The 18,739-nt window shown below is 35.6% G+C and overlaps 3 protein-coding genes across 4 annotated transcripts; all 3 read left to right on the forward strand.

The window, feature by feature from the left end:
- Positions 1–617: 617 nt before the first annotated feature.
- LOC143631897 (putative inactive receptor kinase At5g58300) lies at positions 618–3,210 on the forward strand. The gene is made up of 2 exons (XM_077100528.1): positions 618–1,935; positions 2,448–3,210. The coding sequence occupies exons 1-2, from the start codon at positions 618–620 to the stop codon at positions 3,080–3,082; spliced, it is 1,953 nt and encodes a 650-aa protein (XP_076956643.1). The 3' UTR covers positions 3,083–3,210.
- Positions 3,211–4,730: 1,520 nt separating this feature from the next.
- Positions 4,731–8,814, forward strand: LOC143631898 (SUMO-conjugating enzyme UBC9-like). 2 transcript variants are annotated; one of them, XM_077100529.1, is made up of 5 exons: positions 4,731–4,838; positions 4,988–5,120; positions 6,508–6,635; positions 6,795–6,899; positions 8,496–8,812. In XM_077100529.1, exons 2-5 carry the CDS (start codon positions 5,051–5,053, stop codon positions 8,637–8,639), a joined length of 447 nt encoding a protein of 148 aa, XP_076956644.1. In that variant the 5' UTR covers positions 4,731–4,838; positions 4,988–5,050; the 3' UTR covers positions 8,640–8,812. The 2 variants fall into 2 exon arrangements, with proteins under 2 accessions (XP_076956644.1, XP_076956645.1); XM_077100530.1 differs by lacking the exon at positions 4,731–4,838 and having other exon boundaries at positions 5,040–5,120; positions 8,496–8,814.
- Positions 8,815–13,548: 4,734 nt separating this feature from the next.
- Positions 13,549–14,411, forward strand: LOC143631797 (pathogenesis-related genes transcriptional activator PTI6-like). Its single transcript, XM_077100437.1, has one exon. It carries the CDS (start codon positions 13,657–13,659, stop codon positions 14,353–14,355), a length of 699 nt encoding a protein of 232 aa, XP_076956552.1. The 5' UTR covers positions 13,549–13,656; the 3' UTR covers positions 14,356–14,411.
- Positions 14,412–18,739: the final 4,328 nt, after the last annotated feature.

Consider the following 18,739-nt stretch of genomic DNA (forward strand, 5'->3'; position numbering starts at 1 on the left):
CAAATGGATCCTGGATTATTGTTATATGATATTATAGCAAAATAGCTCAAATCTCAATACATTATTTGTGTTTCTTGCGCTCATTTACAAACTTCATTTTCTTGGTCACCTTGAGGAACTGAAATGCAGTTTCATATATCCTGGTTAACTGCATGCCAGATTATGTTTATATTTTACGAGTTCTTAGCTCGATTGACAAAAATTACTCAAAATTTCTAGCTATGTATAATGTAAATCGCGTTATCACGTATTATTGATCGACAATTTATAGGGGTACAATGGGATTAATTATCGTATCTTCTAATTCTAACTATAGTAATGATATAAGAATGGACTCTACCTAATTAATATATTCTCCTTGATAGTCAGTGGCCATGGTTACCCAACAGTGACCTCTTATATGTTTGTATACCAGTGAACCCAAGATTTGTTGAAACCTGTTGATTAGGTGGTTATCATTTCAAACCTGTTGATTGTTACATAATAATTTACATTATTTTCTTATTATCATTTATAGAAGTTAATATGCAAATCATCTAATTTTGTTTCTTTTCTTATATTAAACCAGGAGATTCATCATCCATCAACTTCATACATGTAAATACTAACACTTCCTCATGAAGCTCTACTCTCTTATACTAGTTCATACCATCCTTCTCATATTTTCCCAATTTACCCCTACATTTGCTGACCTGGACTCAGATAAACAAGCTCTTCTTGCATTTTCCAATATTGTACCCCATAACCCAAAGCTGGACTGGACTAATACTACAGACATTTGCACATCTTGGCTAGGTGTCATCTGTGACTCTAGTGGGGCCCGCGTGACCGGTCTTCGACTTCCCAGCATCGGTCTCACGGGCCCCATCCCACCCAACACGATTGGAAAACTTAAAGACTTACAAGTTCTCAGTCTTCGATTAAACCGACTCTCAGGAACTGTACCAAATGATATACTTTCTCTTCGATATCTTCATCATCTATTTCTCCAACATAATGACTTTTCTGGTAACATTCCCGACTCGTTTCCTTCTCAAATGAACGTATTAGATCTCTCGTTTAACTCCTTTACGGGTCAAATCCCGAAATCTTTACAAAATTTGACTCGGTTGACCAGTTTAAACCTCCAAAACAACTCGCTTTCGGGTCGTATTCCAAATATCAAATTCTCAAGACTTAAACATTTGAGCATTGGTAACAATTATCTCAATGGCTCTATTCCATCTTCTTTTCAAAATTTCCCAAATTCATCATTTATAGGAAACAATTTCTTATGTGGACAACCTTTAAGCCCTTGTTCAACAATCAACCCTGCACCACCGCCTGCTGTCACCTCTCTGCCGCCTACTGCCATCACTAGCTCAACGAAGATTCCATTATGGGCTATCATTGCCATGGCGGCTGGAGGTGGTGTTGTGATCATACTCTTTGGCATTGTTTTATACTTCTGTTGTTTAAGGAAAAGAAGAAATGGAAGTCAAAGTCAAAGTCAGGCTCAAGGTCAAAGTCAGAGTCGAAGCCATGTGTTCAAAGGAAAAGGAAAGTCTTCTGTTGGTCGAAGGAGTGAGAAGGCTATGGAGGATTATGGTAGTGAAGTGGTAACAACTGATAAAAATAACAAGGTGGTGTTTTTTGAAGGTTGTTTTTATAATTTTGATATTGAGGATTTGTTACGGGCTTCAGCTGAGGTACTCGGGAAGGGTAGTTTTGGAATATCATATAAAGCGACTTTGGAGGAGTCAGTTTCGGTGGTTGTGAAACGGTTGAAAGATGCAGTGGTGGGTAAGAAAGAGTTTGTAGAGCAAATGGAGGTTATTGGGCGGGTCGACCCACATTTGAATGTGGTACCACTTCGGGCTTATTATTATTCGAAGGATGAGAAGTTACTGGTTTATGATTATATGTCAAATGGCAGTCTGTTGAACCTTTTGCATGGTATGTTCTTTTCATAATATTGTTTTAATAAGTAGTTAAAGAATTAATTTTATCATAAAACCATGTAATTATGCTGGTCATCTAATCTTTTGATATAAAATGTTTTTGAAATATATTTTAGATGACTTCAAGTTAGTTTAACCCATTTTACTTTTAACTAGATACTTTGAAACGGGTCGTGTTGAGTTAACCTGTCAAGTCGATGTGTCAACATGTCTAACTAAACAAGTTGAACCATTAAACCTGTTTAATAAACGGGTTTGATTAACCCGTCAGGTCGACCCCTCAACATCTCATTGACCCATTAAACATGTTTAATAAACGGGCCTTGTTTAATTAGACAAGTTCTGGATTTGTCATAATCTAACGTGTTTAATAAGTGAGTCCTGCTAGGTTAACCTTTTAGGTTGACCCGTCAACATGTGTGATTAAACAAGTCGTTAAACTTGTTTCATAAACAGGTTCTTTTTTAATTATTTGTCATAATCTTAATAACTCAAATGATGTCACAGGAGACCGAGGTACCCCCGGTAGAACCCCAGTAAGCTGGGAAACCAGAATCAAACTCGCCCTTGGAACCGCCCATGGCATCGCCTACATCCACGCTACTAGCAACCCAAAACTCGTTCATGGAAACATTAAATCAGCAAACATCCTGATCACCCAACACGGAGACGCCTGCATCGCCGACACAGCCATAGCCCCAATGCTAAACTTCCCAGCCTCCACCTCCCGCTACACCATGGGCTATCGAGCACCAGAAGTCCTAGAAACCCGAAAACACACTCATAAATCAGATGTCTACAGCTTTGGTGTCCTCCTGCTAGAAATGCTGACCGGGAAACAACCATTACAGTCACCAGGAAGAGAGGACATGGTGGACCTACCGAAATGGGTGCAGTCGGTGGTCCGGGAAGAGTGGACTGCTGAGGTGTTTGATGCGGAGTTAATGGGATATCAGAACATTGAAGAGGAGATGGTGCAGATGTTGCAGATTGCAATGGCGTGTGTGGTGGAGGTGCCTGGTAACCGGCCCGTTATGCATGAAGTGGTGAAGATGATTGAAGAGGTTCGGGTGTCCGAATCTGTAAACGGACCAGGTTCGGATGTGGATAGATCCGACACCCCGGATGAGCAAAGGGCTTGATGGTTAATGTTACATGCTTGGACGTTATTAGCTTTTTCATTACTAAAACTGACTGATTTGGATGTTATTTTTTAGTTTGATTCATCATGTTTCTTTGTTATAAGTTTAGCTATTGAATTGATTTAGACAGGCTTGATTCATCATTAAATTTTTTTAAAGGATTTGTGATAACATTAGAATCAGTAAGGTTTTGTTTGTTTTGTTCACTTTGGATATGGTCAAAAGTCAAAAGTCGTCTCTCACCATCAATAAATGACTTACACAAAATGTTACGGGGTTAGTTATTCAAAAGTATTTATTTAACTAATCCATAATCATGTGTAATTGAGAGGCTTTAAGTCTTTAACTAACTAATTTTATAATCATTTTGTTTTTTTAGATATAATTATATATGAATGGATGATTCTAATTGGTTGGATTTGATTGTGGTCTCACCACCACAAGCCTTTTTGCTCGGTACCAAACTAGTGTCTCAAGAAGCTAAACCCCCTTTAACAGCTCGTCCTCAAAAGGTTGTAGATTTGTAATGGTTTGGGCTTAACGGTGATGTGGCAAACACATGAGATTTGACGCTCTATGTGTGGCGCTTAGTCTTAGCTAACATATTGGTTTGTTCAAATGAGCATTTTGCATAAGTTTTTACCGAACTTTCATATTTTTAATATTACAAATCTTTAATAGAAATGTTCTTCGGATAGAAACAATATCGATTCAAAGAGTAAACGTTGTCAAAATTTCGAATAAAGATGTATCACAACTATTTAAATAATATTCGACTCTCATAGTCTCACTTAATCATACATATTAAGTAGTTGTGTAATAATTAAATGTACTTTAAATAATCATATCTATGCATTTGTTGCTAAAGTGTACTATATCTCTTAAGATCATCTACTCACGGATGAAAAATCCTTTGTTCGTTCAAGCTGGCTAGCCACATGTCTGATGTCCCACAAACAATGTTGTGGTATAGATGCCCAGGGGATGTTCTTGGCAACATGCGATCCATTTTTTTTTGTCATACTCACATCACATATAATTAAATAATAAAAAGTATGTTGCATGTGGGAAGAACGAATATGATAGCGTTAGGGGTAGAAATGTGACACGGTGAAAAACCGATATGACATGTTGATTAGGCATGCATGTATGAATACTATAACTACGATTTAAGATATTAGGCTTTTTACAACGACACATAGTATTATGTAAAACTTAATCATCATTATTAGCAGCGGTGCAAAAATCTCGACTAAGACCGATTAAACCCCAATTAATCGCTAGTCCCCACCTCACTGATTAATTTTGGGCTAGTCGGCCAATGATCAAATCCAGCCAAAATAATGATTAATCAAACTTAATCGGCGTTTTCTTGCAACGTTCCGACCAAAATCGGTGGTTTCCGACGAGATTCCGACCAAATTTAGCGGTTTCCAATGAAACTCCAACCAATTTCATATAAAAATGTGTGTGTATATAAAATTAAAAATTACACATTAAAGTCCGATCTGATTAATCGTTAGTCCTATTTCACCTAACGAATTTTATAACATTGATTACTTTTGTTAATTAAAAGATTAGGCCATGACACCACTTTGTCATCAAAACAGGAGGTGTGGAACCGAGCGTTTATTCCACGCAAATGCGGGCCCCACCATTTCCACCTAAATCAAAACCCTAGCTCTCATTTCCCCTTAATATTCTTCTTCTATCCAAATTCAACACATTTGCTTCGCTTTCACATCTCATCTTCCAGGTAATAATAACAATAATTCATCTCAATTTCACTTCAATTTCAATTCAATTGCATAACTATCTAAATATATATGATTCCGATTGTTGATTGCTTGTTATTGCTGTAATTGTGTGAATTCATTCGTTAATCGATATGTATATCTGAATCAGTGCTTGCGATTTGGTGATTCGTCGGTGCGAGTGATAACCTAGGGCGTGTAGCGTGTTGTGGTGATGGCATCGAAGCGTATTATCAAGGAGTTGAAGGATTTGCAGAAGGATCCGCCTACGTCATGCAGTGCTGGTATAATTAATGATGACTTGTGTATATATATGTATTTTTATGGATGTTGTGAAGTGAAATTGTTAAATTATGCTTTGGTTGATTTGCTAGAACGTGCTTAATCTGTTGTGTGTTTGTAATTGGTGCAATTTGATGTGTATGGTCAGCTGAAAGGACTGTTGATTGCTTGGTTGAATACATAATATAGGGTTAATCTGTTGTATGTTTGTAATTTGTGCAATTTGATTGAAGAAAGAATTTAGGGTTAATCTGTTGTGTGTAATTTGTCCAATTTAATGCGTGTAATCTGCTTAAAACACTCTTGATTGCCTGATTAAATAAAAAATTTAGGGTTACTAACTCACAATTTTGTCATATCTGTTGTATGTTTGTAATTGGTTCAATTTAATGTGTAATCAGTTAAAAGCACTCTTGATTGCCTGTTTGAACAAAGAAATTAGGATTACAATTTTGTGATATTTGTTGCGTGTTTGTAATTGGTGCAATTTGGTTTCTGTAATCAACTAAAAGCACTCTCGATTGCTTGTTTGAATATAGAATTTAGGGTTACTGCATTGCCAAATTTGTCGTATGCTTGTAAGTGGTGCAATTTGATGTATGTAATCAGCTAAAAGCATTTTTGATCGTTTGCTTGAACCAAGAATTTTCTGTTATAACTTTGTGAAATCTGCTGTTTGTTTGTAGTTGATGCAATTTAATGTGTGTAATCAGCGAAAAGCACTCTTGATTGCCTGTTTGAATACAGATTTTAGGGTTACAACTTTGTCAAATTTGTTGTATGCTTGTAATTGGTGGAAATGTGATGTCTGTAATCAGCTAAAACATTCTTGAGTGTCTGTTTGCACAAAGAATTTAGGGTTACAACTTTGTCCATTCTGTTGTATGTTTTGAATTGATGCTTGTGTAATTAGCTAAAAGCACTCTTGATTGTATGTTTGAATACAGAGTTTAGCGTTACAACTTTGTCAAGTCTGTTATATGTTTGTAATTGGTGTACTTTAATGTGTGTAGACAGCTAAAAGAACTCTTGATTGGTTTGAGTAATGAAGTTGGGGTTAGAACTGTGTTTGTGATATTTAGGCACAGAGGAACATTATGTAGCTCATTGAGCATTTAGATTAGGATTCATGCTTAAAGCATACACATATACGTATGCATTTTTTGAAGAATCTTGTGTTAATTTGTTTGATAGATGCCTGTGGTGTTTGTGTATGCATCACATTATAATGTAACATTTTTGGCTAATGCTTGATGTGTTAGTATACTGGTAACCAAAGATAATAACAGTTTTATTGTAATTGAGTAACATACTAACATGAACATATTTTTATATAATCAACATATGCTTTCAGAATGCTCTACTTAAGTTGTGTATTTTACTGTTTAGGTCCTGCTGCTGAAGACATGTTTCATTGGCAAGCAACAATTATGGGACCCTCTGATAGCCCGTATTCTGGAGGCGTGTTTCTTGTGTCAATTCATTTTCCTCCTGATTATCCTTTCAAGCCTCCCAAGGTAGTTTTCATGTGTTATTATTTATTTTGTTTCTTTATTTATCTTTTATCTTGAACTTTAATTATCATAGTTTAGAAGAGTTAATTTTATTAATATCTCTCTTTAGCGATAGTAAAGGTTAAATTATATCAAATATAATATTTATATGTTGGTATTCAGGTAGCATTTAGGACTAAGGTTTTTCACCCGAACATCAACAGCAATGGTAGCATTTGCTTAGATATCTTGAAGGAGCAGTGGAGCCCAGCTTTGACAATCTCCAAGGTTTGAATTTTGAAGCATGGTTATGTTTTTATCTTTTTGTCAAGTTGCCACTTTGTGCTGCTGCAAATGCATTTAGTTAGGTTTGTAAGCGAACCAAACGAACAAACAAGGCTTGTTTGAGTTTGTTTGTTTAACGTTTACTGAACAAACGAATGGACATGCACACTTAAATGAGCAGATTTTCTTGTTCGTGTTTGTTAAGAAAATTAATGTGTACGTGTTTGTTTGTTTATGTCTGTCTGTTAATATTCTAAACGAATGATTTACAAACGTAAACAAATATAAACGAACACAACTAAAAGTAAATGTGAGTATTCAATTAAAGTTACAAATGATGTGCTAAGTCGGTTGCTGAACTACAAATTAAAATCTAAGTGTTTTTAAAGTTGGGTCTATTGCAAAGGAATTATACAAATAAGTTTAAATTAGAAAGTTAAATTGATTTTAGATTAATGTTAGCAATAAAAAAGTTTAAATGATTTTTTAAACAAACGTAAGTGAACGAACATGACTGAACAAACATAAACGAACTTTCACGAAGGTAAATGAATAAATGGGGCACATGCTCATGTTTGTTTGTTTAATCAAATGAACGAAAGTTTGCGTTCTACGGAAGAACTTCAACAAACTTCCCGCTGATCAGTTTGAACATTCGGTTTTGTTCCAAAATTGGCTAATGTTAGATGCTTACATTTTTATTCTATCACCATCTCATAATAAACAATGGCTAGCTTTGGTTTTGTTCCAAAATTGACTAATGATTAGATACTTAAATTTTATTGTATTCTATTTAGCTCCGCGTGGTTCTTTAGAAGTTTAGTAAAAATACTTTAGTTGATGCTATTTTTGCGTTAAAAATACACCGACATTGTTTCTTTTTTAGCTGTAGTGTTTATTATTTCGCCCCCTTGACCCGTTCAAAACGAATCATAACTGGAATATCAACCCATTCATATGTAAACAGGTCGAAGTTGCCGGCTATAATGTATATAGCCTGTTTATGTACATAAAATTGAAAATTTGTTTAAAAGGGGTCATGTTAAGATATGTTTTGAACATGTCAAGTTAAAATTTGTTATCAGCGGTTCAAGATTTGAATGGGTTAAATTTTATTTTGAACGGGGGTTAAGATTTGTATTCAACGGATCAAGATTTGAATGGGTTAATATTTGTTTTGACTTGTTTACATTTGAGCTGTAATTTTTTTCTTTGGACATTTAGTAATAATACTTTAATAACATGCTATTTTTTTGCGTTAAAAATACACCGACATTGTTTCTTTTTTAGCTGTAGTGTTTATTATTTCGCCCCCTTGACCCGTTTAAAACGAATCATAACTGGAATATCAACCCATTCATATGTAAACAGGTCGAAGTTGCCGGCTATAATGTATATAGCCTGTTTATGTACGTAAAATTGAAAATTTGTTTAAAAGGGGTCATGTTAAGATATGTTTTGAACATGTCAAGTTAAAATTTGTTATCAACGGTTCAAGATTTGAATGGGTTAATATTTGTTTTGAACGTGTCAAGTCAAGTTACGATTCGTTTTGGATGGGTCAAGATTGGTTTTGAAGACTGTTGATGTGATTTGCAGGTGTTGCTTTCCATCTGCTCCCTGTTGACTGACCCGAACCCTGATGATCCATTGGTGCCTGAAATTGCTCACATGTACAAGACCGACAAGTCCAAATACGAGGCCACTGCTCGTAGCTGGACCCAAAAGTATGCGATGGGATGATTGAGCGACGCATTTGAATGAACAGTACCAGAACTTTGTTATAATTGTTCATGTGTTTGTTAAGAAGCCTGCAAAGGCATAGGACAATCTGTCTCAATGTGTATATTTGATTGGAAGAAATGGGGATGATTTGTACTGTAATGATGAAATTGATTTCTTCTGATTAATTGTGACACTGTGATATGATGTTCTCTAGTGGTGTCAAGTAGACCATATTGCACGTTTCTTTTATTATTTTTTAACATTTACTTTAGTCGATTTGGAGGTGACTGTGATATAATTAAAATAATAGGAATGGGACGAGGTTTGCTTAAACATTTTATTGGAAAAAAATAAGATGATGATAAAGAATTGTTTGATTGAAAAATAAGATGCATCCTAAACATCTTGTTTTTTTCAATCAAACAATTCTAAACATATCCGTAGCGGTCAAGTTTTGCCCGCGTTGTGATGTATAATGCCGGGGCACACCGCCCCCCCCCCCCCCCCCCCCGTCCCGGCGTTTTGAGTTTTTTTTTTTACCTGCGTTTTCTATAAAACGCGAGAAATAGCTCAAAAATCAAGAAGATATCCGTTATATATGTTAGAGCATGCTTGTTGGGTGGTGGTGACTGGTGTTCGGTGAGAGGTTGGATGTTTTTCGGCGAATCGATGTTGTTGACGGTGATGTTGTGGTTGGATGTTTTCCGGTGAGAGGTTGGATGTTTTCCGGCGAATCGATGTTGTTGACGGTGATGTTGTGGTTGGATGTTTTCCGGCGAGTTGATGTTTTCCGGTGAGCTTTCCATGGATGGTGATGGTGACCGGCGAGTTGGGTGGTGGTGATGTGGTGGTTGATCACCGACGAGTTGGGTGGTGGTGATAAGTGGGTAGGTGTTTTTTTTTGAAGATAAGTTTACTTCATACATGTGTTTACTTTAAATGTAATATTTAGATAAATATTATTATTTTATTTACTTTAGATAAAAAATTAAAATAAAAAGTGTAAAAGTGATTGGGTGCCACGTCGCGTATAACGCCTGGGGGTGGAGAGTTATGACTACACCCTGTTTTGGTAAAAAACCATAACTCTGACTGGACGCCACGTGACGCATAATGTCTGGGGGTGGAGAGTTATGACTACTCATGGTCTTATTACCTATGTGATAGGTTACATACTTGTCACTGACGATGCTCCGATGCTACCCTTTTTATATACACAGAGATGAGATTGGCACCGGTCCGAACCATAATGTACCAAAGAATGTTGATACGAAAAACAAGTGAAAGTATAAACAGAATATCATTCCGATTTTATTAGTTGGTTCCACTCGGTACCCATGATATCGAACTAATACCGTGTTATCTCGTGCTGATTGTGTTTAGTCAGTATTGGTATTGGGTACAAGCTGCAAATCCCTAATTTTCCTTGAGTATGTTGGTTTTGGTTTTACGCTTGTTGGACCCTGGTCACTGGTGGGTTGGTAAACGAGCCAATGAAACCTTTGGCAATAATTATTGGACTGAGAACACGATTAGGCTGAGGGGTGTGGGGCTTCAACGGGGGCGCTAGATCACCTCCGCTCGCGCCCCCAGGTGCGACCACCACACCACCAGGCGCTAACGGGGCGCGAGCACGAAAATCCAAGCAGGCGTGATGGGGTTAGCGGCAGAGGAGGGCATAAAGTGGCATAGGGGAGTGTGCAAAGACCCGTTGGTGGTGTTTCAAAGAGCCGTTGGCTCTTATTTAATTAAAAAAAAAACCTTTTTTTCATCTATAAAATACCCCATTTCACCCATATCAATCACCACAACTTCAAAATAAAACCCAAAATCAACCCATCTTCCCAACTTTTTTTAAAAAAAATGGCTGGAAATTGGTACCCAAACCTAGATTCAGATTATATTGACGACGATTTATGGTCGTCACCGCACCAACCGATGTTTTATTCGGAGCCGCAAGAATCATCCGGCTTTCAACCATCCAACATACAACCGTCTCCTAACTTTGTTGTTCCGGAGACACAAGAATCACACGGTGAAGCTACGGGACCAAGAAGACGCGTCCACCGGAAAAAACAAGTTGCAACGGACGGGTCGGGACCGGCTTCGACTCCGAGGACGAAACGGAAAACCACTCCGTGGTCATCAGATGAGAAGGAAGCCTTGTGTCGGGCTTGGATAGTCATTTCTGAGGATCGGCGTTCCGGTAATTGTTTTAACGTTTTTAAAAATAATTTTTAATAAAAAAGTTAAATAAAAAAGTTAAATGGAAATCTAATTTATTTATTCATTTTGCAGCCGACTACCAAAAGAGCAAGATTTTTTGGACAAAGGTTAGGGAGACGTTCTATACGCTCGTTGGGAGTACAGAGCGGAACGCCGATATGATTTCGGGTCGGTGGTCCGAAATCAGAAAATTTGTCGGCTTGTTTACTAATCTTTTCAACAGAAACAGCGGTCGTATGAGACCAAGTGGCAGTGATGATTTGGCGGTTTACAATTTCACGGTCGAAGAGTGGAAGCAGGAGTGTTTGCGGAGGTATGGGACGGTGAAGACGTGGGACGATTTAAAGTTGTGGGAGAGGTTGAAAATGTGTTCCAAGTGGGTTGAGCTGGTGGCGCCGGACGTTGATGCGGAAGTACGGCCGAAACGGACTAAAACTAGTTCGTCAGGAGCGTATAGCACTTCAATCGGGTCGGATTGCCGCGTTGGATTCGACCTAAACATTGCGGAGGAGGAAACGTCTTCACCGCCGAGGAGGCGGCCATTGGGAAGGGACGCCAAGGGGAAAAAACCGACCGAGGGGGAAGCCGTAAACATCGCCAATCTTGTTAAATCCCTCAATAAATTCAACAAAACCATGGAGGTGGTCTCTAATGACAAAAAGGAAAAAAGTCGAATGAGAGATTTGGACTTCCTTACTAGAGACTTCAGTAACCTAAATCCGGTCGATCAAATGCTAATGGAAAAGCAAAAGGAACGTATGCGAAAGAGGTTGATCGAAAAAGACCAAGCCGAAGAATAAGAATAATGTTTTTTTTAGTACTTTTATTTTTAGATATTAATGTGTTTTTTTTATTAATGTGTGTTTTTTTAATAATTTATGAGTTTTTTTAATAATACGTTGTTTGAATATATTTATAAAAAAATAAAAAAAAAATTCGCTGGAGCCACTGCTGGAGCCCCTCCACACCAGGGCCAGGGGCTCCAACGGGGGCTCCAACACCCCCCTTATCCAGTTTCTCTCTCTGTCACACGTCATAATATTATTGGCTGGAGCCTCTACTAAAGCCCCCATTAGAGCCCCCCACACCCCTCAGCCTTAGTGGTTCAACCTAGTTACATTAGATAACATTTAAGGATTTGATTTAAAGCACGATGTGAAATTGGATATCATTAGGTTGTTTGACATTTTTGACACTATAGATTAATTAGGTTGATTGTCAGTATATTAGCACTATCATTAGGAGGTTTTTTTATTATTAAAGTAAATTTAATTTTATAATACTCTAAAATCTAGAGTTTTAAATGCATTGTATAATATCCACGTTCATTTTAAAGATTTTTCAGGTATTTTTTTTTATTTATCTTCTTCATTCCAATCTCTATTTTTGTTTTTATTTTTTAATTTTAAATATTTAGGAACAGTGAACCTTTATATTTAGAGATTTATAATTCACATCTCTAATTTTTACATGTGCATTTTGGTTTGTACTTCAAAATTGAAAGAAACAGAGAAAAACATATATATATTGAAAGAGTTAGGGACGAAAAACAAGATGTGAGAAATTTATATAAAATAAGAAACAAATTTAGAGAATGGAAATCTAGAGTTTTAAATGCATTGTATAATATCCACGTTCATTTTAAAGATTTTTCAGGTATTTTTTTTTATTTATCTTCTTCATTCCAATCTCTATTTTTGTTTTCATTTTTTAATTTTAAATATTTAGGAACAGTGAACCTTTATATTTAGAGATTTATAATTCACATCTCTAATTTTTACATGTGCATTTTGGTTTGTACTTCAAAATTGAAAGAAACAGAGAAAAACATATATATTGAAAGAGTTAGGGACGAAAAACAAGATGTGAGAAATTTATATAAAATAAGAAACAAATTTAGAGAATGGATTATGCGAATGCTCTTAGACATAAACCGGTTTTGTTTATATTTGGTGATAAATCAATCTTAGAGCAACCACAATGGGCTACACTCACCAAAGTCCAATCCCATGTGACATTTTACAAACTTGGAAGAAATTAAAACTTCACCATCATAGAGGATTATGAATTGATGAAGGTTTACCACTACAAACTTGTAGCAAACTTAGAGTGTGGGTCCCCCCCCCCCTCTCTCATACACACACATACCATATAATATACACATATGCATACATATTTAATACTTTTTTGATAGGGTTGTAAATGTTTGTTGTGAAAAAAAGTATTGTTTGTTGTTGTGTGAAAAAAAGTATTGTTTGTTGTTGTGAAAAAAAGTAGAGTTTTAAGAAAAGTTTAAAATATGATGTGACGATAATGTAACGGTTTGCATGAGTTTCTTGTTGTGCGTGCTCTTATAAACATAGTATTTTTCTTTTTTGTTATTGTATAAGTTTATACAAGTAACAGTATACAGACGAACCAAACAAGTTCCAATCTATGACCAGTATCGTTATCGTCACGAACCGAATTAATCCCCAAATAATATCCCCTACCGGTTACCATTTATAAACTAGTTGAGGTTTTAGTGAGTCTCTCACGGTGCATCGTGTGTGTACACTCTCTCACACACACACCTTATATATATATATATATAGACACTCTCACCTGCAATTTCTTCGTTTTCTCACACTCTGTTTTATTTATCCATCACACCCACTTAGCGGGGAATTTTCCCTTTCTTTTCTTTTCGTGCATGCTCGTTAGTTACTTAATCACCATATCCTTATAATAATACTAATAATAATAATCCTCACTCACCAGAAATTAACCACAGTCATCATCATATCGGTATTTGTTAATCGTTGATGATATGATGACGTCACCACCACAACAACAACAACCACCACCACCGTCGGTGAAGTTCACAGAACACGTGCTCAAATTCAACAAGCTCGTTACGTCACGTGATCATCCTAATCATCATCATCATGATCCTTCAACGACGTCGTTTAACAGTAAGACCGTACGGATCACACTAACCGATCCGTACGCCACGGATTCATCCGACGACGACGAAGAAATAATAATCAGAAGAGTGAAAAAACACGTGTCAGAAATCAACTTCAGTCTCAGTCGTCCACACGATCGAATCAAAAGGAAGCGCGTGAGTATCACGCGACGTCCGACGGACAGAAAGTTTATCGGCGTCCGGCTGCGGCCGTGGGGGCGGTGGGCGGCGGAGATCCGTGATCCGTCACGGCGGAAACGTGTGTGGCTCGGGACGTTTTATACGCCGGAAGAAGCGGCTATTGTGTACGATAAAGCTGCGGTTAAGTTTAACGGAGTTAAGGCGGTTACAAATTTTGGTAACGGAAACGACGGCGTTTTGTCGCCGACTTCTGTGTTGGGAGTTAACGGAGAGTTAACGGCGGTGGATGGTTTTGGGTTTGGGTTTGAATCGTTGGATAATGAGATGCCGTTTGATTTGCCGGATTTTGGGGTATTGGGAAACTACGTTGACGAGGGGTTTGGAGAGTTTGACCTCGATGACTTTCTCGTTGACTTTTGATAAAGTTTATATAATTTTATATATTATTTGTTTATTTATATGGTATATATATCTATATATATATATATATATGTAGTAATTTCGGTTCGGTTGCTATGTAAGTATGTAACGCTGGTGATTAAAGAAGGTTAAAAATCGTAAATTTGTGTGGAATGTGGATATTATGAAGCTATTTAGTGTATTTGAGTTAGTGATTATTTTTTTGCATATAATTATTATCAAAAGGAGGTATTAAGTATTTGAATCAGACTCGAAAGCCCTAAAAATTGATTGATTGGGTTTGTATTGAGTTTGGTAATCGAATTTGAATTTGGCTTCAGAAATACAGTAATAGTCTAACTGATTCGAGTTCAAATTCAAATGTTTAACATTCAGATTTTTAATGTATTGACTAATTTATGAATATAATGGAGACTACACTATGTTCTAAATTTTATATATAGTGTATTGATAAGACTTATGATTTATGTAAGTCTCATTTTTAATATTTTAATTAAATCATGAATTCATAATATTTAATCACATTATTAAAATTGTTGGGGTTTCCACGTTTATGGGCTTAAAACCATTATTTTATTACATTATTAGAGTTGTTAAGATCCTAACCCATTTAACATTAACGTTAACTCTTGTATCTCATATCATACAGAACTCTTGTATTTCATATCATGCAGAATTGGAATATTAAGGTTTTAAGTACAAATATATTATTTGTTTTAGACAAATACTTCTTGGTATTTTACATTTAAACCTTAATTACTTTTACGGCGTGTTATTGCATGCTTAATAAATGAAACAAAAGAAGGGAAAGAGAAATATATAATTATTTGTCTCGCATTTTCTTTCAAACTTTTATCATTCATTAAGCGTCATGTACAAATGTAGTTCTATCGCAACAGATCATCCAAGTTTAGTTTATTTCATATATGGAAGAAGAAATATAAAATGATTTAATTGTTCGATCAATACAGAAACAATCAAGTGTGCTTTGCTTTTTTTTTCTTCAATAATTTACTAATGGATATATATATATATATATACTTTTTTGTGTGTATGCATACTATATTCCACAATAAACACGAGTATAAACATAAGGGCCCATTGTGATATATCATATTTTTGTTGTTGGGTTTGTTCGCTTCGAAACCAAGGCTCGATCTTTTAAAGGTGGATGATATCTTGGTCACGTGAATACAAAATATTGCTCGTTTTGTTATATACTAATTGTATTGTATATTTCTTGTTATTTCCTCTACAGCAACGTTATTAAACTAATTAGCAATTAGCAGCAATTAAATATACATCTTGTAACTAACTTTGGAAGTTTTTAAAATAATCATTTTATTGGATTTTATTATAGGCAACAAAATTGAGAGCTCATGTAGATTGTGGTCGAAAACTCGAAATGGATTGGGTGGGGCCGCTATTCCCTATCAGTCACACTATAATATAATTTTGATAATTAAGTTCATTGTTCATTTAATAAGATTTATTATTAAAAAATAATATCAAACAAATAGCTTTAAAGATATCAAACAATAAAAATACAGTTTTGATGCTTTTCAAATAACATAATATGTGATATTGAGCTGATTTAAGAGTTGGGAGTACTAAAACTCGGCCCACCTAGGAAAGATAAATGAGTTATATGTATAGTTTAGTTTAATAAGGATGTAACTTTCATAGTATCTAGAGATACGAGGCTTATAAGTAATTGTTGAAAGCATTTTGATTTATTTTTCTTATAGCAAAAATGAATATATTTTCTCATAAAGTAACACCCGGTATTTTTAGAAAGTTGATTTACCAACATACATTTGGTCCAATGGTATTTTAACATGTGTTACAAGTGCTTCATCTTTTTATTGTCGAGGGTTCAAGTTTTTCATTTTTTTAATGTCGAGGGTTCAAGTTTTATGACAAATATTAATGTATTGTTATTAAGACTAGATTAAATTGCCGATAAAAATCGACTGCTTTTCTGTTTCTACTCTTCGATATTAAGTGAGTATTATATTTTTCAGAATAATATAATAATCAGAAAAAAAATCACACGTTTAAAGCCTTGAATTGCCCCTTTAGGTCTGTGTACCACTTTCTAAATATATTATTTAGAAGAAAATAATATAAATAAGAAAGTCCAAAACACCCTATTGACCCATTATTTTTTTTAACGATCAACTAACTAACGCCCGGTGTTTCGTACGCGGCCCCCATTGGTTAAAGGTAGCCCGAGCCGGCCACTAGTCCGGACGGACGGAGCCCCTAGCGGTCCACCTATTGAGGGATTCACCGGATAAAACCCGACCCCCACGCTCGCCAAATGGCACGACAGCGAGGAGCCAGTAAAACCGGGTGAGATCTAGACTCGAACCCTGGCAAGCCAGGGTCATCCCTCATATCTCCCATATAAATTGGTGATAGTGAGGTTTGAACCTCCTACCTCTCACTTGTAAAGTGAGTGTTCTACCATTGAGCCACAACTAAGGGTGGCAAACCCAACCCAAATGGATTGTTTTGGGTCAAGATGGATAAACTTTAAAAGTAAAATGGGTTAGGATGGATAATAAAAATTCTTCAAGTGGGCCAGGATGGGTTGGAAATATACAAGTGAGTTTCATTCATAGGTTAAAATGGGTCAAAACAAAATATCCAAGTTATCCAAAATTTATCTAATTCAAAATACCCAAACTTTCACGTGCGAAACAAAACTCATCCGAAATCCAAAAACGATCAAAACGAAACAAAAAGGCCAAACCGACTAAATTGAAACAAAAAAAAACAGAACCAAAATAGAAAAATGACCAAAACGAAACAAAAAAAACCATAATGAAACCGAAAACTGACCAAAACGTAACAAAAAAACGAAATACAACCGAAAAGCTAACCAAAACTAAACAAAAACACCGAATCGACAGAACCGAAACAAATCTGAATCGAAATAGAAAAACAAAAAAAAAACAAAACAAAAAAACCGATATGAAACCGAAAAGTTGACCAAAACGAAACAAAAAAAGCGAAATGGAAATGAAAAGCTAACCAGAACAAAACATAAACACCTAACTGACCAAAACGAAACAAAAAAACCGAAACGAAACTGAACTGAAATAGAAAAACGACCAAAACGAAACAAAAAAACCAAAATGAAACTGAACCGGAATAGAAAAACGACCAAAAAGAAACAAAAAAAAAAAGCGAAATGCAACTGAAAGCTGACCAAAACAAAACAAAAACACTGAACCGACCAAAACGAAACAAAACTGAACTGAAATTAGATAAACGACCGAAACGAAACTGAACTGAAATAGAAAAACGACCAAAACGAAACAAAAAAACCAAAACGAAACTGAACCAGAATAGAAAAACGACCAAAACGAAACAAAAAAAAAAGCGAAATGCAACTGAAAGATGACCAAAACAAAACAAAAACACTAGACCGACCAAAACGAAACAAAAAAACCGAAACAAAACTGAACTGAAATAGAAAAACGACATAAACGAAACTGAACTGAAATAGAAAAACGATCGAAACGAAACAAAAAAAACTGAATTGAAACTGAAAAACTGACCAAAAGAAACATAAAAAAACTAAATGCAATTTAAAAACCGGATCAAAACGAATCAAAAATACCGAACCGACCAAAACGAAACAAAAAACTGAAACGAAACTCAACCGAAATAGAAAAACGACAAAAACGATACAAAAAAACCGATATGACACCGAAAAACTAACCAAAACAAAACAAAGAAAAACAAAATGCAATCAAAAAGCTTACCAAAATGAAACAAAAAAACTGAAACGTAACCAACCAAAATAAAACAAAAAGAATCGAAACGAAACAAAAAAACCAAACTAAACCGAAAAAACTGACTAAAACAAAACAACACTGAAAGCGAAAAAACTGAGACATCGAAACCGAGCAAATACCAAACCGACCGAAATGAAAAAAAAAACAAAATCGAACAGAAAAAAACCCGAAAAACTCGAACCTGAACCGGTACATAAAGTTTTTTTTTCTTTTTTTTAAATGAACGAGGATAGCGGGAGAAACATTTTAGTTATTTTACATTTTGCGTTTTTTATCTATATTTTGAGTTATTATTTTTTTAATAGTTTTTTTGAATATTTTTTGAGGGGTTTTTAAAACCTTTGTATTTTAACCTTTAACTTGGGTCAAGATGGGTTAGCTTTACCCATCTTGACCCATATCCATCCTAACCCTCTATTTTAAAAATCCATCCTGACCCTATACCCATCTTGACTTATACCCATCCTGACCCATCACCCAAATCCAACCCAACCCACTCACATTGCCGCCTCTAGCCACAACCAATTTATCCCTATTAGCCCATTATGATCACTTTGTGGAAGGGCGGCTACAAA

The sequence above is a fragment of the Bidens hawaiensis genome, unplaced genomic scaffold (assembly GCF_021521415.1).
Source record: "Bidens hawaiensis isolate Kalapana, Puna unplaced genomic scaffold, B.hawaiensis_p1.1 tig00006258_1, whole genome shotgun sequence".
NCBI lineage: Eukaryota > Viridiplantae > Streptophyta > Magnoliopsida > Asterales > Asteraceae > Bidens > Bidens hawaiensis.

What these genes read in the sequence shown, in the direction of transcription:
- LOC143631897 (XM_077100528.1), top strand. Translation starts at nt 618, where the DNA reads ATGAAGCTCTACTCTCTTATACTAGTTCATACCATCCTTCTCATATTT. An exon ending in TCTGTTGAACCTTTTGCATG is followed by an intron (nt 1,936 to 2,447) that starts GTATGTTCTTTT and finishes ATGATGTCACAG; the next exon opens with GAGACCGAGGTACCCCCGGT.
- LOC143631898 (XM_077100529.1), top strand. Translation starts at nt 5,051, where the DNA reads ATGGCATCGAAGCGTATTATCAAGGAGTTGAAGGATTTGCAGAAGGAT. An exon ending in ATCCTTTCAAGCCTCCCAAG is followed by an intron (nt 6,636 to 6,794) that starts GTAGTTTTCATG and finishes GTTGGTATTCAG; the next exon opens with GTAGCATTTAGGACTAAGGT. An exon ending in CAGCTTTGACAATCTCCAAG is followed by an intron (nt 6,900 to 8,495) that starts GTTTGAATTTTG and finishes TGTGATTTGCAG; the next exon opens with GTGTTGCTTTCCATCTGCTC.
- LOC143631797 (XM_077100437.1), top strand. Translation starts at nt 13,657, where the DNA reads ATGATGACGTCACCACCACAACAACAACAACCACCACCACCGTCGGTG.